This window comes from Hipposideros armiger, unplaced genomic scaffold, assembly GCF_001890085.2.
Source record: "Hipposideros armiger isolate ML-2016 unplaced genomic scaffold, ASM189008v1 scaffold_270, whole genome shotgun sequence".
Taxonomy (NCBI): Eukaryota; Metazoa; Chordata; class Mammalia; order Chiroptera; family Hipposideridae; genus Hipposideros; species Hipposideros armiger.
Window position 1 is genome coordinate 740745 of NW_017731620.1, and position 24580 is coordinate 765324.

At 39.4% G+C, this 24580-nt stretch overlaps 1 protein-coding gene across 5 annotated transcripts in view; it reads left to right on the forward strand.

Annotated features, from left to right (window-relative positions):
• PLS1 (plastin 1) overlaps positions 1–24580 on the forward strand; it is a 103534-nt gene that overhangs the window by 38159 nt on the left and 40795 nt on the right. For 4 of the 5 annotated variants that reach the window (XM_019656946.1, XM_019656951.1, XM_019656950.1 and 1 more), the window contains exons 2-4: positions 14443–14548; positions 18812–18975; positions 20918–21047. In XM_019656946.1, coding sequence (XP_019512491.1) covers positions 14479–14548; positions 18812–18975; positions 20918–21047 — 364 coding nt within the window. In that variant the 5' untranslated portion in view covers positions 14443–14478. Of the gene's footprint in view, positions 1–14249; positions 14343–14442; positions 14549–18811; positions 18976–20917; positions 21048–24580 lie in introns of those variants that run through there. The other variant, XM_019656948.1, reaches the window with a different exon arrangement.

Consider the following 24580-nt stretch of genomic DNA (forward strand, 5'->3'; position numbering starts at 1 on the left):
TGATCATACCAACATGGGCCAGTGAAGCAATGTCCTCCACAACTAGATTGAAGAACAAAAGGACAGCAACTTGTCTGTTCCCCTTCCCCAATTCCCCAACACCGTTCCCCTCCCCCAACTCCCCAATAAAATAAAATAAAAAAATGGGTAAAGGACTTGAATAGGCAGTTCTCTTAAGATATATGAATGGCTAACAAGCATATAAAAAAGATGGTCAACATTACTAATCATAAGAGACATGGAAATTAAAATCACAACAAGATATCACCTCACATTCATTAGGATGGCCAGTTTCAAAAGAACATAAAATAACAAGTGTTGGCAAGGATGTGGGGAACTTGGAACCTCTGTGCACTGCTAGTGGGAAGGTAAAATGGTGCAGCCATAATGGAAAGCAGTATCATTCCTCAAAAAGTAAAAAAATAGAATTATACCATGTAATCCAGCAGTCCCACCTCTGAGTATATATCAAAAAGAATTCAAATTAGGATCTCGAAGAGATATTTGTACACCGATATTCATTGCAGCATTATTCATAGTAGAAGCAACCCAGTAATCACATTAAAGGTTAATGGTCTAAAAAGCAGAAATAATCAGATTGGGTAACAACTCAAAATCCAGCTATATGAGATCTGACAATGAAGTTCAAAAACTCATCCTAGAAGAAGTGCTACATACCTCATTGCTGAATATCACTACAGTCACCTTTGAAGTACTTTCCTTGGGAAGCTATGCACTGATGCCAGTGCCTAGTCCACCCTTCAAAGCAATTTTGGAATTCTTTTTCTGGAATGGCCATCAGAGCTGTTGTCATATTATCCTTGATGTCATCAAAATGTCTTCCTTTCAATATTTTCTTTCTCTTTGGATTAAGAAAGAAGTCACTGGGGGCCAGATCAGGTGAGTAGGGAGGGTATTCCAATACAGTTATTTGTTTACTGGCTAAAAACTCCCTCACAGACAGTGCCATGTGAGCTGGTGCATTGTCGTGATGCAAGAGCCATGAGTTGTTGGTGAAAAGTTCAGGTCGTCTAACTTTTTCATGCATGCTTGCATTTCCTGAGAGGCCGGTTTAACTGTTTGTCTTTGCTTCATGCCACCTTAGACACTGTGCAGAAGGCAAGGGAACCTAGGACAGAGATTCTCTCCAGCGATCGGCCTGGTCTAGTACCCCCGGACCACAGGGGTGGGCATGTGGCTTGAGCTCTGCTAAGTAGACCAACATCCTGAGACTGAGACTGTCATCCATGATGGTGGCTGGGGCATCTGGAAACAGTGCTGTGAAGTGGCACGTCACCGTTTCCACTGTGGAGCTCCTGAGAGCTGCCTGGCAGCTGTCCTTCAGAGCCAGCTTGTTCAGGCCTGTCTTGACTCTTTGAGCCAACCCCCAGGGCCCTTCCGGTGTGTTCCCTTTGCTGGACAAATTTTCCCAGAGTCAGTTTTTGTTGCTTACAATCAAAACATATTAACTGGCACAAATACCAAGTAGGTAGATTAAATGTTTCCATTGTCAGTGGGTAAGGGGACACAGATTAGCCCAAGACTCTTGGAAGTTATAGGAATCTCCTTATTAAACATGGCTTAGAGTGAGAATGTCACTTATTTTCTGTGGCTTATAAGATGTGAATTATTTACCTGTTTGAATGGAAAAAGGAAGAATCTTTCGGCTGGCCAGCACTGGTCAGCTCCTAATACAAGCTGTAACATGCAGGAGTGTTTGGAGACTTTTTTTATTTATTTTTATTTTTTTTTAAGATTTTTACTGGGGAATTGGGGGGATGGGAACAGTGCTGGGGAATTGGGGGAAGGGGAACAGACAAGTTGCTGTCGTTTGGTTCTTCAGTCTAGTTGTGGAGGATGTTGCTTCACTGGTCCAAGTTGGTACCATCATTGCGCTCTTCCCGGGTGAGGCAGATCAGTCGCCGGCTTCTGGACGGCTGCTCACTGCGGCTGCTGGCCGCTCACACTGGCTGCTGGCTACATACGGTAGCCCATGGCAACTCAGTGCCACAGGGGCTGCAGCCTACGCCGTCGCCAGGGACTCAGGGCAGCCCAGCTCCAGGTTGAGCTGTTGTTCAGCATCTTAGCTGTGGAGGGCAGTGTCACTGGCCCTCATATGTGGGATCCGAACCGGGGCCCTCTGGCGTCCCAAGCCAGTTCTTAACCATCGCGCCACTCAGCCGGCCCGGTGGGGGTTATTTTTAATGTCAGAGATGGAAATTACCAATAGACAAGACGAGACTAACAGAAAAATTAAAGACTTTCAAAGGAGTGACACCTTTTGAGTAGGATCACGCACCATCATTGTCACCAAGAGGTTAAAAGTAGGGTTTTTAACCAAATATTTATATTATATTGCATCATCTCATCACCTTGACTTTTTTAAGTTTCTCAAGGACAATGGTATATTCTTCCTTTGAAGAAGATTCTTCCTTCCCTACTTATTTCCTACTTATTTCGTTGTAGCTTTCCTACTTATTTCTGGAGGTGGCATGCTAGTTCATTTTGAGGGCTGACATTAGGTAGGGGCTGGGGTGGGGTGGGGGTAGGGGGTGGTGCTAAGTTGAAAAGGGATCCTGAGGCGACCTAGGGCTCAGTGGGAAAGAGCTGTGATGGGTGAGGGAGCCTCCTGGGTTAGCCACCACTGGTGTGTGCTTCATTGACTCCAGCACTAGACTGCAACTTCTTCGAGAGCCAGGCCCCTGTGTTAGTCACCGTTCAATGGCCTTCAACATGTGGTACAACACCTGGCACCCTAGTTGTACTCCATAAACTTGTGCTGAAATGAAATGAAGGCAGAGGAGAAATTCATGGTGAAATCTGAGCTGTGCTTTGAGGACAGGTGAAGATTTGGGTGCAGGAGAATGGAGTTCTAGGGTCAGCAAATGAGAAGAAGGAAAGTTACAGGACCATCAGGAAGAGGATTTAGGAGAAAGAGAAGGCCTTCCTCAGGCTCTAGGGGGAAACAGGAATTGTCAACAGGGAAGGATTAGAGTCTAGAGGCATAGGTTTAGCTGAAATTGTTGAGGCCAAAATCTGATGAAGGCAGTTGTTTGAAGTATAGTTCAAAGGAACAACAGCACAAACAAAGAGAAGAGAAAATTCAGTTGTGGGAGATGCCCACTTTTTGAAGGTTTTCCTCCTCTAGAATTTAAAAAATAGAGGATAACTGGGCAGCTGTGTAACTTGGAACAGAGACATAGCGACACCTCACGAAATGACTGTAAACTGGAAGTCCAGAATAACAAAAACCTACAGCAAATGGATGCGACACAGAAGCCTGCTGTTTCTAACGTCCCTACCTAAAGTTTATTTCAGGCCAATTTCTTTGAGAAGCCATAACTACATTAGATATCTGATCATGTATAAAAATGCTATTACAGAATAGTTGGAGTTTAATTTTGTTTTTTAGTTTTTTTAGCCCCATTCGTACCTGAAGCCCTGACTGCCATGCATCTTTCTTGTTCCCTTTGTACTTTGGAAGGATAGTGCTATGCCACATGGCAGTAATGGTCTGGGTCCTGCTGACTTGCCCTTTGGAATTTGAACCAACTTGCAGAGACGTGATACTTGGAGATAAACCTGCGAACACCTTGGATGTCCATTTTTTTATTCTCTGGGATTGGGTAAATTACTTCTCAGTGCCCCCTCTACCTGTAATACATTAGTAACTTCCTGATTTTGATGATTTGTTGACTTTGAATGTTTATTATTGTAGCTAGATTGCCCTGCCCTACCTCACACAAGGAAGCCCTGCCATTTTTCATAATATATTAGTGCTCAGTGTGTCATCTTTAGCTAGAGATGAATTAAGAGAGAAATGGGAAGAGTCTTTCTGGATAAAGGGAAGGGGAAAAAGGTACAAAAGAATCGGTAGGCCTGAAGACCATTAGGCTAGGAATATAACCTTCAACACTGATGATTGATGTGGGACAACCATAAACCGATGCACTGAATTTCTGGGATTAGGTGTGGTGGTGGTAAAATACAAATTATGACAAAAGTAATCCTTATCTATATGTAAACTCATTCAGAAATACCAGGGGTGCCCAAAAAATGTATACAAGTGGACACTTTGGTCAACGTTGCTCAAGCTGTAGTTCGCCATAATCAGAAGTGTCTGGACACTGATGGTAACCACTTTGAGCACGTCTTGTAATTGCAGAAGTCAAACGTGACTTGTATTCATCTTTTGTTATTACTATATCTTGAGTATTACAATTTTAATACAGTTTTCCTTTTTTAAAATGTGTATACATCTTTTGGCACCCTCTGTATAATTATGGTTAATTTTATTTCCTAATTCACAATGTCCAAATACTCTCTATTATTTGAGGTATTGAACCCCCTTCCATTTTCTTTTTGTAAATTGTGTCTGTTTATTGCTCTTTGTATATCAGTTTGGACTTTGTTACAAGCAATAGAAACCCAGTTTAACTGGCTTTTTAAAAAATATTGCTTCAAGTAACCTAAAAAGTGTAAAGGTTTTAGTACAGTGGACTCAGCCCTGCCAGGGCCTGTTTTCTCTTCAGCTGTTTGTTCTGCTTTCTACTGTGTTAGTTTTGGCTTTCTTCTCAGTCCCAGGTTCTCTCTTTGTGGATGCAAGATGGCTGCAGCTCCTCAAGCCTCTACTTCCTCAGAAATATCGATAGAAGGGACTCTCATTACAGAAAGCGTCACAAAAGCCTTCTTATATCTTATTGGCTCCAACTGGTTATATGCCTATCCCTAAACCAAATCACTGTGGCCAGAGAATATAATGTGCTGATTGGCCTGGACCTGGAGCTTCACTCAAATAGCGTGGATGGATTACAGGGAATGAGTGAGTGAAACCCCCAAACCGAAACTGGTGCTATTCCTAGAAGAAGTGAAATAGTTGCTGGAGAGCAAACAAAACATGTTGAGGAAATTATACTTGAAGTGTCGATGATATTGTAGCATAGGAACTTGGGTAATACTCCTGTGTTGAATTTTCCCAGAAATTCAGAGAAGTTCTGAAGGGGGCAGTGAGGGTCGGGGAGAGTAGATGGGATATAATAATAAACGAGAAGAAAAAAATCCTGTAATGGTGAACAGATCAAGTTACCTGAGCTAGAAATCTGTAATTAATGGGCTCCTGACCTGCTGGCCCCTCATATCTCAGAGGAGCTGACGTTTAGAAATGTCCCCCATGGGACCAGGAATGTGGTGAGTGGCACATAACTGAGACTGGGTTTTGACACATTCAGAGACAAAATTTTTCTCCTGGTCCTTAGAGCTAACTTATAGGGAGTGTTTCTAGAGAGTCACACAGCATTCCCACCAAGGCCTCTTGGGAGGCCCAGTGAAGTAATTTAGAATTAGGGGGGTGTGGAAGCAAAATTAATAGACTGGAGTTCTAGTGTGACACACATGATGCTTTATCATAATTCAAATTGCTTGCCACAGTTTAAAAATCAAATTATAGGTAAAAGTAATTGATTTCTGACTTCCCTTTAAAAATCAGAAGATGTTGCCACCTTCGGCCACAGTCCATTGGAACTCAGCTATGGCTTCCCCTTTCCGAGCCCCGGTTGGCATTGTGGACACATCAGAAAAGGGGTGAAGGCTGGGGCGTCAGCTGTGAGGGTTTCCCTGCTCCTCCAAGACCTCAGGGACCAGGAAGAATTTTCATGGGCAGTATTGCCAAGCTTGGGGCCATGGGTCATCATTGATCAGCAGGTCTTCAGAACTGATTCTCAGTTCATAGATGGTCATCTCTTCAGCTTATACAAGTTAGCTATATTCATTTAATGTTAAATTCAGCGAGAGCTTGAGGCTTCAGTGAGGTACTGAGGACTGAGTCCTCCCCTTTCTTTCACACTCCTAAATGGTTCCAAAGAGAGTCTTCTGTGGATACTCTTGACCTAAGTGTTGATCAATAAACTCTATATCTTTTATGTATCCATTTAATGTGGTTTCCTATTTCTCAACTGAACAATTTACTAATTTGTGTTGGCCAACACAAGGCAACGATTTCCTGCCCTGTAGACAGGCTGCAGTGGGGGAGCTGTGGCTGTGCCATTGGAGGCATGGCACATCCATTAGTCACCTGCTGGGGGATGATCATGTCTGCCACGGGTGAAAGGAGCTAAGGATGTAGGGGAGCAGACCGTAGACGGGCAAAGACTGGGAGTCTAAGCTGTGGAACTGAGAGCCTGTTAGTGAGGTAGTGTGGGAGTAACAAGATGGTTAATATTCGAACAACCTGAAGCAGAAAAGTGCCCAAACATCAAGATGAGAATATACAGTTGACCCTTGGACAACACAAGGGGTGGGGTGCCGAACCCCGCGCAGTCGAAAATTTGCACATAACTTTTGGTAACACTTCAGCTTACCGCAGTGGAGTTAGCTCTGGAATTATTATAGCAATTCAATATGTACTACTATTAGTTTTATGCAGTTATGACTTAATACTGCATCTTTATGTTTGTTTACATTGCTTTTTGGGGCCAGTGGTGCCATGTATGTTCTGTAAGTCTTGGTGTGCATAAGTTTTGATACATTTTAACTTTTTTTTTTGAAAGCTTATAAGAGTTTATTTGAGCCAAACTGACGACAATTGCCGGGAAGCTGTCTCAAAGGATTGAGAAAATGCTCCAATACATTTTAACTTTTTAATAATAGATTTGTGTATATTTTATGGTAACATTTATGCATTCATGAAATACCTAACTTTTTCTTAATTTTTTTTGATATCTCTAGGCTATGTGGTTCATCTCTGAGCTTGTTTCAAATTGTTCCATATCTTAAAAAGATTTTCCAGTATATTTATTGAAAAAAACTCTGTGTGTAAGTGGACCCAAGCAGTTCAAACTCGTGTTGTTGAAGGGTCAACTGTATTGTTGTTGTTGTTGTTGTTGTTATTATTATTATTATTATTATTTTTGTAGCAGATTGACAGGCCTTCCTTTCAGAGGTCACAAATGAGTCAGTTTGGAACCAAGTGTCACTTCATCCTAGGTGTGTTATATCTGGCTTAATTCTTCATAATTGCGCATAATTGTGATCTCTGGGATTGTGTAGGCACTTAGGAAATTCAAGGTCTCTAGGATTGTGCAGGCACTTAGAAAATTATTTTGCTTACTTGAGAATAAAATCTTTTAACAACTACCTTTTTAAAATAGTTTGGGGTTTGGCAACAGTAGAGCTACTACTCTACTCAACAAAGATACTGAAATGCTTTTGAACCTCTGATCCTAGTCAGTTCTCCACAGAAACACTATCAAGTGTTTTCCCATAAAAGTCAGGTGTGAAGGAAGTATCACATTTATGTTCTTTAAAGCAATGTTATTTTGACTTGGATGCCTCGTCCTGCCTGAGTACTGTGAAGTCTTTCTCAGGCACCTGGAATTTGCCCCTTAGCCTCTGTCGTCCTGGGGTCTTGAACAGAGCAAATCTTGGAGGATGTTCTTCTAGCCTCGGTCATCAGTCCTCAGTGGCTACCTGGGAAATGCCCATTGGCTCAGTGTGTGGATTTCTTGGAGGTTCTGTGACACTTTGTCTTTTGTCTGTCCCTGTCTCTGCCACCCCTGGGACCCGCGGTCTTCCCTGCTGGCATCTACGGGGTGCCCTCCCTCCCCACAGGAATAATCTCTCCCTTTTCTCTGTCTCCGTCATCTTGTGGCTTCACAGAGGGGCCCTCCGCCTGCCCCCCATTCCCAGGACACCCCACCTAAGTAAGCCCTAAAGCTTGTGCTTCTACCCAAACCCATAGGGACCCCATTCCAGGCTGCTTTTCTTCCTGTGCTGCCAGAATTCCTAAGATAAAAGGTAGTTATCATTTTAGTGGATGAGTAGGAGGAGAAAAGAATAAACACAGTTTGATATTTCAATAAATTATTCTGCCACAATAATATTAACAGTCCTGATTGTTTAAGATTGAAGTAATAAAAAGAAAAATTCCCCCAAGCCTTGAGGGGCTTTGGGTATTTTTCTCCTGTTCAAAACGTATTCTTGTGTTATCTTTATTATTTTATTTATTATTTTTAATATCTGAGTTTAAAACTTTTATGAGTTATTTAAAACAAAAAAATTCTGAAAAGTACAATAACAATTATAACCGATATCCATAAACTTATACTCAGATTGAACAGACATTAAAATTTTGCTACAATTGCTATAAATCTATCTTTAAAAAAAATAGACCCTGCTGTAGCCCCCAGCTGTGCCCTTTGCCTCTCTCTCCATAGACAGCCACTATTCTGAGTTTGTTGTGCCATTCCGATGTGTTTTTAAGTTTTCCTACATATGTATGGCAACATAAAAGCATATATAGTATTTTGTGTTTTATAATTTACCATAACTGATATACTTACTGTATGTATTCTTTAGCAGTTTGCTTTTTTTCCATTTACTATATTTTTAAGAAACAGATTGTATGAATAGTTTATTTTACTGGTGTATAAATATTCTGTCGATTAAACTAAATTTATTTTTCCATTATTCTATTAAAGTAAACAGATACTGGCCCCTAAAATATAACTATGCCTAGAATAATGAACACTTTCAGGGTTTATTAGTCATCTATACTTAAGTGTGAAGTAGCCGTCCGTCCATCCTTTCTTTGAAACTGGGATGCTTGCAGTGAGAGAACAGGGATGCTGATTGAGCCCACATGGAAGTTAAGAGCTTGGGCACTGGAAGCGTTTAATTTTTTTTTTTTTAAGATTTTATTGGGGAATTTGGGGAGGAGAACAGCGCTGGGGAATCGGGGGAAGGGGAACAGACAAGTTGCTGTCCTTTTTTGTTCTAGTTGTGGTCTAGTTGTGGAGGACGTTGCTTCACTGGCCCAAGTTGGCATTATTATTGCGGGTGAGGCAGATCGGTTGCCGGCCTCTGGATGGTTGTTCACAGCGGCTCTTGGCAACTCACACCGGCTGCCGGCTGCCGGCTGCTCACGCTGGCTGCCGGCTACACACAGTAACTTATGGCAGCCCACTGCAGCAAGGGCTGCAACCTACGCCGTCTCCGGTGACTCACGGCAGCCCAGGTCCAGGTCGAGCTGTTGTTCACCATCTTAGCTGTAGTGGGCAGTGTCACTGGTCCTCATGTGGGATCCGAACCGGGGACCTGCTGCTCAGAGCTGGCGTCCCAAACCAGGAAGCGTTTGATTTTGAATCTTTTGTTTTGTCTGCCTTCCTTGGACAGGTTACCTAGTCTCTGCAGGCCTCTAGTTTACATTTTAAGGGAGGATGCTTGTCTTATCAGTAGAAGAACAGATAAATACCTGGTATGCTCCTGTGTGAGGAGAGGAGCAGAGTTCCAGGCCCACTGAAAGCCCTCAGTAATAGTTGCCATCACTTTCATATTACTAGAGGGAGGAGTAAGGGGAGGAGAGAATTCTGGAGGATCTACTAGAGGGAAGGCCTCCTGACCTGGGGCAGTGTCTTAAACCCTGGAACTCAGAATCTCAGGTGACTTGCGCTAGGGCCCCAGGGAGAGGACGGAAATCAGAACAGCCAGGAGCCCAAAGGTGCCAGTGAAAACAGCTGTGGTCCCTCACGATTGGGAGCTAAGGGTTGGCAGCAAGGCATCAAAATCTTTTTGGGCTTAGGGCTGTTCCTAACACCTTTTTCTCTGAAACTATTCTAAGGGCTTTAGATCCTGCCAATCATGAAGGATTGCTTACACTAATTTTGGTAAAGCTTTTAAAGTCTCAAGGAAGTTCAAAATTTGAGGGAGGATAAAAGATCAGATCCAATTTCATCTAAATTGAGAAGTTCATTTTTAGAATCTACTTCTTTAACTTTCCAGATGTATATATTTAGTTGTGTCTGGGTACACTTGAAAATTAGGAGACGGGAAAAAAGGGCTTTGATTGGTGAAAAAAGGTTTCACATAAAATGACATAGGCTTAAAAAAAAAAAGCGAAGGAGGAAAGCAGTGTTGGAATTGCTGAAGAAATGCAGGGTGCATATTCAAATCCCTGGGAAGACAAATCTATCCACAGAATTCAGCATAACCTGCCCTTTTGGTAGATAGATATCTGGTCAGTGATCCTGGCCGCCTCTGGCTGCATCTTTCTGGGATCCCTTTGGAAAAGTACACTGTGCTGAGTTGTCTCAGGCATCTGTCTGTGTCAGGTATCCAGGTCAGTATGCTTCAGTGCGAAGCCAGTGTTTGGGTACTGGTGAAGTGGTAAGTTCTTCATTTCCAAAATGGCCAAACAAATTCTCGTAAACTGTTTTCTAGAGTGTTTCAGGACTGACAAGTAATGTGCTTGATAAATACTAGTTGGTCTAGCTAGAGTTTTTCTCCAAAACTTTACAAAGAAGTTTACAGAGGCTGATTTCTCTTAAAATGCAAATTCTTATTTCACAATTATATAATATATACTTATATATTATGTAAATTATTGTATGATTATTATACAAATACATGTTTCTGTGGCTTCATATCAGATTATATTTGAGAGACTGCAGAGCATACTGACCTAGAGGCAGGAATGGGACAGAGCTGGGCCTGACAGTTTAGCTAGGAGACTTAATTACGTAAGTTATTCACCTTGAGACCTTGAGAATGTTACTCCAGCTCATGGAGTATCCCTTGCTCGGTTACCAAATGAGGACAGCACCTACCTCTGAGTGGCGAGGATTAAATGAGAAGGGACACACAGTTCTTAGTCAGGATAGTGGATGACATATAATCATCTAAGTGTGGGTCTAGTGAGAAGAATAAATACTGGGTTACTCTTAGGGTCATTGGGCTTTTCTAAAATGGTACATCCAATTTTGAAAATTTGTTGATGGAATATATTCTGTTCCATAAATTTTTAAAAAGTTAGCGCTGTTTTATTGTAGCAGAAACATTTTTTTTCTTCATCGAAAAACACCATAGTAAGCAATTTATTTGGGGATCATGTAACTAGAAAAGTCTTTTATATACCAAATCAAACAACTGTATTTTGTTAGCCAACAGTATATGTTGCAGTATGTTTATTGTGCTATGTAAAAATGCCTATTAGGTATACTGTAAATAGTGCTTAGTTTTTGAAGGATCATAACATTATTATAATTTTATAAAAACTTATCAAAACATTGATACTATATATTTAAACATGAGTCTATACTTGTAAAAGAGGCAACACAGTTCCCATTAATCATTCTGCTAAATCTTCATGATTTTGTGGAAAGCTATAAATTAGTTCACTATTTTTATCACAGTATTTTGCTTTGTGATGAAATATGGGTGCTGTTATTTAAAATTATAACATATATACTTATATATTTTAAGCTTATTATTATCAGCATTTGGTAATGTGTACCTTCAGACCGCTAGTATTAATTTTATTTTTTTTCAATGTTTTACCACAATTGTCTCTCTTGTTTTTCAGTTACTTTTAGTTTGGGTAGGCTTATATTCCCCCCCACACAAATGAATAAAAATATATGTAATGGAAAGTAAGCCCCTTTCCCACGCTACCTCCAATCTCCCATTTCTCCTAGAGAGTGATTCAGTGTTACCTTTTTCTTGTATCATTCCAAAAAATGTTTTATAAACATACAACTCTATGACTCCCTTTCAACACCATACTTAAGTCTTCTGCACGTTGCTTTCTTCTTTTAAGAATATATCTTGAAGGGGGGTGGCTGAGTGGCACATTGGTTAGGAGTTGGCTTGGGACTCCAGCTCTGAGCAGCAGGTCCCTGGTTCAGATCCCACATTAGGGCCAGTGACACTGCGCCCTCTATAGCTAAGATGGTGAACAACAGCTCAACCTGGAGCTGGGCTGCTGTGAGTCGCTGGCGACGGTGTAGGCTGCAGTGGGGCTGGTTGGCAGCAGGTGTGCGCTTTTGTGAGCTGCCGTGAGTCACCGTGAGTGGCCGTCCAATGGCCGGCGAGTGACTGCCTCACCCGGCAAGAGTACATATGATAATACCAACATGGGCCAGTGAAGCAGCGTCCTCCACAACTAGATTGAAGAACAAAAGGATAGCAACTTGTTTGTTCTCCTTCCCTGATTCCCCAACGCTGTTCCCCTCCCTCAATTCCCCAATAAAATCTTAAAAAAAAAGAATATATCTTGAACATCATTCTGAGTTTTCTATTTGTTTCATTTAAATACTAAAGGACTTGAAGCAACTTCTTCATACTTATAAAAACAAAACTTTAAAATTAAGAAACATAATATTGTGTGGGTAAATTTCTTTTTCAATGAGTTTATGTGCTGGTTTTCCCTGATTATGGTAGACTGAAAATATATAATTAACAAATGATGTAAATTTGAGTAGACATGAGTGAAGAATAGAACCCCAGGTATAATTTAGCACTTCAAATGCAAGGTCAATACAAGGACCTTTAATTTGCAGTCTATGGAGTGCAAATGCTAAAATTGGACTACTATTTTTAAAACTTGAGGCAAGGGATAGAAACCATTTTTGAATATGGTAAAGGTATGCAGGATGACCAGAAACCACAAGGATTCAAAGCCAGTCATGACAGAATTAATGTTTTGCAGAACTGGGGGATTGTGCTTAAAAATCCTAAAAGGACTATTTAATCTCTTTGAACAGACACTGAGTTTGCCTGTAAATAATTTTAAATGTAGTAAAACATTCTAAAACAGAATTTAATAAAATGTGGATGTTTAATGCTAAAATGTAAAAAACTGTATCTGGGGAGTAAGATAAATTCCATTTATCCCTTTTTCCTGCTCCACTGGTTTGAACTTTTCAGATTTTTTTAAAAACAGTGTAGAATTAAATAGTGGGCAATGATTGATATATAGATAGATAGATATCAGAAGATATCTATCTATCTCTCTCTCTATATATATATTTGATGTATATTTTTTGATATATATATATACATATATATATCTATATATGTAGATATATATACATACCTATATATATCTCAAAAGATTTAATTACACATTTAATTAGAACCAGGCCCCAGAGTAACTGTAAGAAACAGAAATCTATCAGTTTGAAAGAACTCCAAAAATACTAAACAAGTTGGTATACAGATGACAAATGACAAATGAGCCATACTTTTAGAGGGCTTCACACAATTTAATATGATTTTTAAATGATGAGTGAAAATTTTTAATAAATTATTTCAAAAATGATGTGACTTTCTGAAAAGGTAGAAATGTTCAGAGATGATGTTGAACCTACTATATAAATATAAATGTATAGAAAAAGAGAATTGCCTGTTTAGCTTCAGTTCTTGTTGTCTTATGAAACACTCATGATCACTTATTTTCTGAAAAAACGTATTAACTCTAGAATGTAATTATGTGCATGTAAGAGGAATACAACATGATTTGTATTCATCTTTACCTTCACATTGAATAGCCAAACTACTAAGTAATTTTAAAAGTGAGTTGCCCTGCTACATAACAGAAGCCTTAAAAATGTGAGTAATTCCACCTTGAGATATTTATCTTACAGAAATAAACATGGATATGTACACGTATTTATCTACAAGCGTCTTCATTGCAGCATTATTTATAATGACAAATTGAAAGCAGTGAAAATACCCTGAAACAAGGGATTTACCAAATAAGTTATGACATAGTAATATGTGGCCATTAAATATTGTATTAGTAAAGAACATGGAAACATATACTGTATTAGTCCAAAAATATTACAATGTAGTATACTTAGATTTTTCACTCCCTACAAAGGTACACATGTACTTGAAAAGTAGAACAGCCGGCTATATAGGTAACAAAATGATACTAGTTGATATTTCTGGATAATAGGATTACAGGTAATTTTAATTTTCTGTTTTGGGAGGCAGCTATGCTCACCACTGTATCACCAGTGCTAATTTTCTGTTTTGGGGTATATGCTGCCAATTACTTTGTACAATGAAACTATCTGCTTGCTTTTCTTTCAATCTAGTTTTACATATTTTTTTCTTTTAGTTTGTATCGCTTACTCAGACTAAGGAGGGACCCACATATCTGGGAAACCCCTCTCACAGGGAAAGGAAAGTTGGTGACCATGGCTGAATATTGTAAAGCAGAACATTAAAGCCACAGGCTCCATCTCTAGATGCTACTTACTTGGTTCTATTTTTGGACATTGTTTATGTCTTAAAATTGTACTCTGACCTTTCTTTACATGTACGAATGCTATACTTTTCTCAAACTCAAAGTGCCTATTTTACTGAAATAGTGGGATAAAAAGTAAATGGAAATGGCACAGGCTACTAAGAAACGTCTGTGCCCTGTAAGAAGCACAGGGTGTAAAAAACAGGTGTTTCTTCCCCTTACTGAATCTCAGCTCTTGTCCGGCTGACCTACGCTGGAAAAGAGTTACCAGGGATATATTTCTATTTGTTCCTTGTCAGCCATCAGCCAGACCTCTCAGGTGATTTCTTCTAGATGTTTTACTGCCTGTGTACTCTGGATTTCTTAGATAAACATTTCTAAAGGGCTAACGCTTTTTTTATAACATTGCTCTTTTTTAGATATAAAGACCCGAAGGTAGTCTTTCCTGACGAAAGATGGAAAACAGCACCACGACCATTTCTCGGGAGGAGCTGGAGGAACTACAAGAAGCATTTAATAAAATCGGTATGCATGAAAAAAGCTAAATGTGATCTTAACTGTTCTGCTTGATGTCCGACTTCCAGGAATGGAACAATTCCTTTCATTGCTTCTGCCACCCCGATTCACCCCGAGATTTATTCCTTTTTTTTTTTTTTCCTATCTAGGTTTCGCTGGATTCTTTCTTTCTTTCTGAAAGGTAAACTGAAACTAGCTTGAATTTCTAGGAGAATTGGACTTTGAATTCTTTGATCATTTCTTTGCAGAGAATAATCCAGGTTAATGAATGACAGCGTAATTGAATGCACTTAACATGATATCCTCATCACAGAGGAAAAATATAGAAACACTTCCTTGTCTGTAAATTGAACTCTGACCTTCGTGTGTTTGTCATTAACAATAACACTTTCTGACTTCATGCAGAGTGCTTTAAAAGCTTAATATTGTTTCTAAAGGGCATGTGTCTTATTTTCCTTTTCCCTCATGCATAGTTTAAAAAATCTTAGTGTTGTTTTTAAAGGTTGTATGTCTTATTTTTTTGTCACTTTCTAAAACCACTCAGTGTTTTGTCTTTATGACATTATCATTTTGACAGCTTTGGATTTTTCTTCCAAAAAAATTCCCTTATACTCTGTTGGATTGCAATTCTTTTGCATTTTGTTCTTAGGAAACCTGTGACCAACAGAAGAGTATAAATATCACCTTTTGCTCTAGTGTGCCAGTGCATGCAAGTGAAAGGTTAACCCAGTGAAAAGTGAGTGCAGCCAATCGACATTCAGGGTGACACCACCAACCCTTCCCTTTCCTCAGCAGGCTCCTTCTCTAGCACAGCAGAGCCGTCCATGAAAAACAGAATCAGATGATGGACCAGGGAGGATATAATTATCCCATTGGTCTAGTGCCTAGATTTCTCATAAACCTAGTGAATAACGATGAAAATTAATGTAGATGAAATGCAATGCAGAATGAGATTTAGAGACCAATGCAAAGAAAAAGATTTAAGTTTAAAACATAAAGTTCTCCCAAAAAAACCCCACTACCAACAACAAAAAACAATTAAAGCTCTCAGAAAACTCATGACTTACAAATTATTGCTATGACATAAAGTCACTTCTCTAAACCTCTGGATCCTTTCTCTTCTTTCTGTCTGGCCATCTCCAGGATAACTCAGACCTTCAGAATATAGTCTACATGATGGATGAATTAGGCTTGGGGTGAATGCCTTAATCTTGGTCTTGTCTTCATTTTGGGAAAGATACATTTGTCATTAGAGCATTGCATGAATATGGTGTGATTTCCCAAAAATTATTCTTATAAATAAATTTTGTAAGGTATTGTATGTAGTGCCCAGAGTCTTTTAAAGACAGAAATTGGGCAGTTATTAGAATGTTCTGCTCATTTTGAGCATTGAAACAGGAGAAGTAATAAAAATATATCTCTTAGTTTGGCATTTCTGTTATTTTCTAGGTGCAACTTGGTAGCTTGAATAAAAGCACTACCTAGATCTTAGTAAAACAAATGAATTAGTAATCTGTTTTCTTTGTTTAGCACACCAACCTTAAACTTTATGACTCATGGACATATAATTCTGTAATATTTATTTAATGATGCTCTGAATAAATAATTCATTGATGGAACAATTCTGACAGCAAGATAATTTGCTGTGTGCAGGAAGTGCTGACAGCAGCAGAATATGTACTTGCTTACTTTATTTACAAGATAAATTGCTACTCATAAACTCAGTAATCTCTCTGCATGTTTGTATTACACAACTTTTCTCAGAGGCAGAGGGATGTGCCCATCCAACCTTACTAGATGGGATATTTTAGAGTCCCTTAGAGGAAGAGGGGATTAAAATATTTGTCTTCTTTATTTTTTTCTTTACTAAATTGTGGTAAGGTAGACATAAAATTTACCATTTTAACAATTTTTGAGTATGCAGTTCAGTGGCATTAAGTATGTTCACATTGTTATGCAACCATCACCACCATCCATCTCTAGAACACTTTCATCTTCCCATGTTGTCACTGTAGCCATTAAATAGTAACTCCCCTCCCCCCACCCCACCATGGCTACCACCATTCTACTTTCTGTCCCTATGAATTTAGCTACTCTATGTACCACATCTAAGTGGAATGATACAGTATGTGCTTTTTTGTGACTGGCTTATTTATTTCACTTAACATAATGTCCTCAAGGTTCATTTATGTCATAGCATGTGTCAGAATTTTCTTACTTTTTAAGGCTGAATAATATTCCATTGTTTGTACCACATTTTGTTTATCCAGTCGTCTGTTGATGGATACTGAGTCATTTCTGCCTTTTGGCTATTGTGAATAATGTTGCTGTGAACATGGGTGTGCAAGTGTCTGTTCAAATCTCTGCTTTCAGTTATTTTTGGGTATATACTCAGAAATGGAATTGCTAGATCATATGGTAATTTTATGTTTAAGTGTTTGAGGAGGAACTGCAATACTGTTTTCCATGGTGGCTGCAGCATTTCATATTCTCACCAGTTGTGCACCAGGGTTTCAATTTTTCAATTCCTTGCCAACATTGGTGATTATGTGTTGTGTTGTATTGTTTTTTTTTAATACAACAGCCATCCTCATGAGTGTGAGGTGATATCTCATTGTGGTTTTAGTTGCATTTCCCTGATGATTAGTGATGTTGAGTACCTTTTTATGTGCTTATTGGCCATTTGTGTATCTTCTTTGGAGAAATGTCTATTCAATTCCTTTGCCCATTTTTTAAACCAGGTTGATTGGTTTTTTATTGTTGAGTTGTAGGAAAGTCTTGTTTCTTTTTAAACTGTGATCTTTGTGGTTATTTAACCTGAGCCTTGATTTCCTCATCTTTCAAATTAGAATAGTATTATTAACTAACTCAAGGTTGTCAGGTTTTCACGAGACAAGGTAAGTCAGGTTCTTAACAAATCACTTGGCACAGAATATGTGCTTGTAAAATGGTATCTCTTATTTCTTGTCACATCACACCTAAACCACAGAAGTCATAGGGATGGAGCTGGGGTATGCGCGCGCAGACTTTTCTGACTTCAGAGTCCTAACTCTTAACCTGTTCTTGTTAGTTTAGCATGATGGCTAGTAGGTAAACAACTTTTCTTCAGTCTTGTTTATTTTTAAATACTCCCCCCACAGTGCTGGTATAGAAATAAGCCAGCCTAGTCTATTCCTGTATTTCAGAATTATAGGAAACAATCTGAACTGGTGATATGCTAAATAATGAGATTTTGCTCTAAATTCAAAGAAAGCCATATTAATTATTGCAGTATCGAGCAATTTGGCTTCCTAAGTGACTTTTGAGATATAGCAATATTTTGGTTACTGTAGATTCCAGTTTAGAAATTTTCCATTGTTCTGAACAGTATTGAGAGTTTAAAAGAAAAGTTTCTGTCTTTTATCATTAAATTAGTTGTAGTGATGGCGACTCCTTTACTGAGAGGACAAAGAAACGTAGGAAACAAAAAAACTCTTGCCAGGTGAGCCAAGAGAAGCCTGTGCAGGTGGAGCCTGGCAACTGACCAAACAATCCCCAGCTCCGTTGCCAACTCTGGGCAGAAGTGTTTTGTGTTGCCTTTGTTCTGTGTCAAGGAGTGATAGCCAGTCTCTAGGGAAAACCCAGGGAAGGGCATCTCAGCGATGACATGAAAATGCCTGGAAACCAATTTCCCGAAGTCCAAATATAGGTGTGAAATTATTTCTTGAACACTTAATCTCAAAATGACATCAAACATGATTCAGCCTACATAATGGTATCATAAATACATAATGAAGAAGCAATGAATTATTGATAACTGAGCTAGAACTGCTGCCAAGTGAAATATAGAACAGAAATGCCTTATATGTATTTTATATGCACATATTTTATACAAACTATGAGTCTAGTAGGTCCATTTTGTAAATTTCATGAAGTTAGAAACTATAGCTACTGTATTTCTTCTAGATACCTGAGACTTCCTCATGCTTAGTTCTTTGAAACCTAGTCATGTGCTAAACCATAGTTTTTCATCTGCCAGAGCAATATTTGTGCTAGTACTTAAAATACGCATGGTAGTCCTAAACCTATGGGGAAAACGTCCATTTAAGTATCAGTTTTTTGATAAAGTGTAGAAAATCCATTGTACAGTTCAAGTGTAGGAGAAAAGGTTAGCACCACTTTTGAAACAAACCGGAAAGCTTCTACCTGCCGGGACTCTCCCAGATGGCCTTCTGAGCACCCATCTGCAACAGAGTACAATTGATACTTGACAGCTCATAATTTATCCTACAGATATTGACAACAGTGGGTATGTCAGTGACTATGAGCTTCAGGACCTGTTCAAGGAAGCGAGCCTTCCTCTGCCTGGCTACAAAGTACGCGAGATCGTGGAGAAAATTCTAGCAGTTGCTGACAACAACAAGGATGGCAAAATCAGTTTTGAAGAGTTTGTGTCGGTAAGTAATCTAATCCTCTATTGCTACTGATCATTTTGCTTCAAGAAGATTTTTTTTTTAAAGTAGGAAGTGTATTTTATTCATCGTATATCTGTTGCCTGGCAGTGTGGGATACATAGTAGGTGATCTTTTAAGAACAATTTTGATGTCACTGTTCTCTTTGGTTAAATCTGGCTGCAGAGATCAGAAAAAGCCCTGCTTTAAAATTGATGGTGATAATAACAATGTCGACAAATAATTCACAAAAGGAAAAACCATTCTCAAATTGTTGGAATGGAAGTCCATTTTAGAGAATAATAATAGTTCACGCCCTAGTAACACTACAGTTGAATTCAATTCTTAGTGACTATCTGTGTGTGTATGTGTGTAATACTAAGATATTAATATTTTAATATCTTAGTAGTTGGCTTTGAGAAATGGAGTATTTTTTTAACTGAATCAGCTAAGGTATGGGAGCTATACCTCCTAGACACTGGTTATTTCCTTGTGATAAGTTAGATCTTCAGTTTCAACAAATGCTACCAGGTAAATTTTGTTCCTGGCTATGAAAGCCTTGTTTCACTATTAAACTACCTCAAGGCTCAGGGAACTGAACAAGATGGAAAATAATATATGACTCAACCAAGAAAACAAAAACGGATTGTAGAACTGAGTATTGAATATTATGTATTTCGGACCTCTCAGGCCAAGAGAGATGGCTTGACTAAGCTGCCGTTGCCAGCTGGAGGTTGAGCAAGGGCTGTTAGTCCCTTCCATCTACCCCACCGCAACTGTATTTTTTGTATGAAAGTATAAGCATTGGTATAATTCAGTAAATATTTATGAAATGTAAATTGTCTGGTTTTGCATTCCTTAATCATAAGCAAATGTTTGAGCTCCATTCTTGCCGGGAGCTCTGCTAGGTGCTGAACAAAAGGAGAGACTAGTTCCTGCTTTCATGAAGTAGCATGTGGCCGGGAAGACAGAATCCACAAAATGGGTGAAAGTCACTGTGACAGAGCGAAACAGGCCTCTTGAGAGTTTATAGTAGAAGGAAGTGAACTTGACGGGGAGGCTGGAGAACTCAGGGACTCAGGGAAGGTTTCTAGAAGCTATGAAGACTGAGCTGAGATCTGAAGAAAGATGTTAAACAGACAAAAGGGGCAGGTGGGGGAAATGAATAATGTCCGAGGCAGGCAGCGGTGACAACCTGAGTAGAGGCTTGTGGCTATAGAGATGGTAGCTACTCTCAAGCACTTGGGAGAAAAGGTCCATGAGGTGGAGCTGAGATGGAAGGGTAAGGGGAGCATGGCGAGAGAACTAAGCTGGGGTCAGGTCATGCGGTGTCTTGTAGGATTTTCATTTTTTGTCTAAGAGCAATAGGAAGCCAGTGATGTGGGAGGAATAGAATATGAAGTGACACAATCAGATTTGCATTTTTTAAAACTCCCTCTGGCTGTTGCTTGGAGAACACAGTGAATTCAGTCTAGTCAACCTCTAAGACTCCAATGAGTGATTGGGAGAGGGTGTTTCTCTAAGCCTATGTTACTCCTATGAGAGCTGGCTTACCTACATCATCATGCATACATTTGAGATGGTCAAACAGAAAAATACTTTCATTAAGTCATTTAAAACTCTTTATCATGTAGTCAGTTATCCTTTAGTTTCAGTATAAAGAAGATTATGGCAAGTCTAGAAGAATAATTTTAATGTGATCAATTTAAGCTTAATTACAACAAAATTTCTTCTAGTAGTTGGGGTGCAAACATTTGTCCATTTTGTGTTATTGGTAAAATGATATGAGGGTTATCTGTGTACATAAGCACTAAGTGTAGGAATACCTGGTTAGTATGTATTGATGTCATTCCAAATAAATAAAGAAGTCTAAATAATTTTCCTTCATGTTGCAAGGTTTTCCATGATTATCTGATCAAAACTCAATTTTACTTTTATCCCATTCCAGCTAATGCAAGAGTTAAAAAGCAAAGACGTCAGCAAAACGTTCCGAAAAATAATTAACAAGAGGGAAGGGATTACTGCTATCGGAGGCACTTCATCCATTTCCAGTGAGGGCACCCAGCATTCTTATTCAGGTAACCTCCCACTCCAGATTTGAGCTTTGAGCCATTGATTCATTCAACAAGTCTTGTATTTCGTCAAACTTAAGAAACCATTCATTGTAATTCACACCATTGTTTTATGTACCATTGAGAGAAAATCACACTAAATTATAACATGCCATCAAATTTGAAATATTAATATTGGGTTGTCGGAAAAGTCATGCATGACACATTTTTGCAACGAAAAACATAGAAAAATACGTCATGATTTTTCCGACAACCCAATACATCTCAGTTTCGGAGGTGTCAGAATAAAAAATCCTAGAATCATTGAAAACAATGAGTTCCTACTGTGTGTCAGGCACAGTGCACAGCAAAAAAGAAGTTATTTAGTTTTCAGCATTGAATGTTTTTAATCATGAGCTTTGGATGGGGTTTCCATCCTGACTGGTGAGGTGAGTTTAGTTTTAGACCTAATCTAGGAATATGTGGAAAAGTTTATTGCCAGGACTTTTCCCTTCCATTTGCTAGGAGCTGAGATTCCTGATTCACCTTTTATCAAGCAACCAGGTGACTAGACAGCACAGCACCTGATTGCTTGATCTGATAGAATCACTGGAGTGTTGCCCAGTGGGAAATCCAGTCACATTAACTCTTAAGATGAGATGCCTTGTCCCATGTTAAGCTTTCCTGTTGGGGTTGATATGTCTGAGAACCTTTGGCTAACTTCCTTTTGTTCATATAACACACCGTAATTAGAGCTATGCTTTTAAGATTTTTCACAAAAACTCACTATAGCTTTCCCCTCATTCTTCCTTTGAGATCTGAATCTGTATAGTATCTTCTTGATTCTCTTCCTTTCTGACTGGATTTTCCTGTAACAACATACTTGCACTTCTCCTACCCGTTGAACTTTTTTTCTCCTAGCCTTTTCCCACTAGGGAAGTATATTGGTAAAGGCCGTGGTCTATAGCTTCTACCTCCATTTTTTGCAAGGTATTCACTCTTTAACTCCATTTCTGCCTGTCCATTCTAATGAAAAGACTTCTTTTTTAAAAAAAACAAAACAAAAAAACAAAAACCTTGTTATTAAGGCAATGTACACCTTTAGCAAAGTCCTGTAATCTTGACTGTACAGGTCAGTGGATTTTTACCTATGTATACATCCTGTAGCTACATCCTCGTAGCTGCTAACCAGCCCAAGATGGAATGTTTCTATGACCTTGAGTGGTCCCCTCATGTTTCTAACAGTATCTCTTCTTCCCAAAGTTAATCACTTTTCTGACATCTATCAACATAGATTTTTCTTTAGTTGTTTATCAAGGTATACACATAGTGAAGTACATAAAGCGTGCTATTTGTGTATGGTTTGACAAATTTTTTTTACATACAAATGCACCTATGTAATCATTGTCTACAATAAGATAGAACATTCAATGGCTTTTTAAAAAAACAGCTTTATTTTTTTTTAGACACGTGCTCTCTTTTTTTTTTTTTAGGATTTTATTGGGGAATTGGGGGAGGGGTACAGTGTTGGGGAATTGGGGAAGGAGACCAGCCAAGTTGTTGTTCTTCAATCTTAGTTGTGGAGGGCGCCAGTCGCCATCTGGCTTCCTGTCAGCAGCTCGTAGCCTCTAAGCTCAAGGGGATGTGTTCAATCTTAGCTGCGGATGGGCGTAGCCAACATCCTATGTGGGAGTCGAACCAGCAGCCTTGTTGTTAAGAGTGCATTCCCTAACCACTGAGCCATCCAGGCAGCAGCTCAGCTCAAGATGCCAAGTTCAGTCTTAGTTGTGGGTGGGCGTAGCCCACCATCAAACAGGAATCTTGTTGTTACACCAGCAGAGCCATCCTGCCACCTGTTGGCAACTCAGTGACAGCTCAGCTTGGGCACAATGTCACTGGCCCATGTGGGAATTGAACCAGTGGCCCCATTGCTCAGAGCCCGCGCTCTTAAGCAAACTCTTAACCAACTGAGCCACTTGGCCGGCCCAGAACAGCTTTATTGAGATGTAATCAAGGTAGCATGAAAGTCGCCCTTTTAAAGTGTACAGTTTATTAGCTTTAGTATATTCATGGAGTTGTACAATCATCACCACTATTTAATCTTAGAACCCTTTCATTTTCCCAAAGAGAAAACCCATCCTTGTCAGCAGTCACTCCCCATCTCACCCTTCCCCAGCCTCGGGCAACCATGAGTTGACTTCTATTACTGTAGATTTGCTTATTCTTGAAGTTGTTTTTTTTTTTTTAAATTTTTTAAATTTTATTTTATTGGGGAATTCGGGGAGGGGAACAGACAAGTTGCTGTTGTTTTGTTCTTCAGTCTAGTTGTGGAGGATGTTGCTTCACTGGCCCATGTTGGTATTATCATTGCACTCTTCCCGGGTGAGGCAGATCGGTCGCCGGCCTCTAGACAGCCACTCACAGCGGCTCTTGGCAGCTCACACCGGCTGCCAGCTGCTCACACTGGCTGCCAGCCACACACGGTAGCTTATGGCAGCCCACTGCAGCAGGGGCTGCAGTCTACGCTGTTGCCGGCGACTCATGGCAGCCCAGCTCCAGGTCGAGCTGTTGTTCACCATCTTAGCTGTACAGGGCAGTGTCACTGGCCCTCATGTGGTATCCGAACCAGGGACCTGCTGCACAGAGCTGGTGTCCCAAGCCAGCTCTTAACCAACGCGCCACTCAGCCGGCCCTGGAAGTTTTATAGAAGGAATCATACAGTAGTGGCCTCTTACTTGACAGGCTCTTCTCTGGCATAATATTTTCAGAGATCATCTATGTTGTAGTATATCTTGTACTTCATTCCTTTTTATTGCTGAACACTACTTCATTCTGTGGATATCACATTTTGTTTATCCTTTTATCAGTTGACAGACATTTGAGTTGTTTCCACTTTTTGGCTACTACGAATAATGCTGTATGAACATTTGTGTACACATTTCTCTGTGAACATATGCTTTGAATTCTCTTAAGTATACACCTAGGAGCAGAATTGCCAGGTCATATGGTAACTATGCTTATCATTAAAAAAAAAAAAACTGCCAAATTGTTTTCTAACGTATTTGTACCATTTTACATTCCCACGAACAATGTATAAAAGTGCCAGTTTCTTCACAGTCTCACCAACACTCATCTCTTTTGGTTATTACAGCCATTATAGTGGTTGTGAAGTGGTGCCTCATTTCTGGTTCCTACACATGGAACACCCTCCCGCTCCCTGTCCATCTTCACATATTAGAAATCTGTCTTTCCAATAGTACCTTCTCCAGAAAGCCTTGGTTTTTTTTGTTTTTTTTGATCCACCCAATCAGAAGTGATTATCTCTTTCTTTAAATTCTTCAAAACATTGCTTATATCTCTTGTGGTGTGCTTATTTCCCTTATGTTGTATTTCTTTATATATATATTTTGTCATTATGCCACAATATCTTCATGAATTTTGAATTCCTGGACTCTAGTTTCCTGAGGAAGTATGGTAAGGCAAGGAGATAAGAAGGCAGATTATGATATGGACAAAAGAGAAATCTTAGTAAATGCTTGTGTCTTTTTAATTCTGTGTGC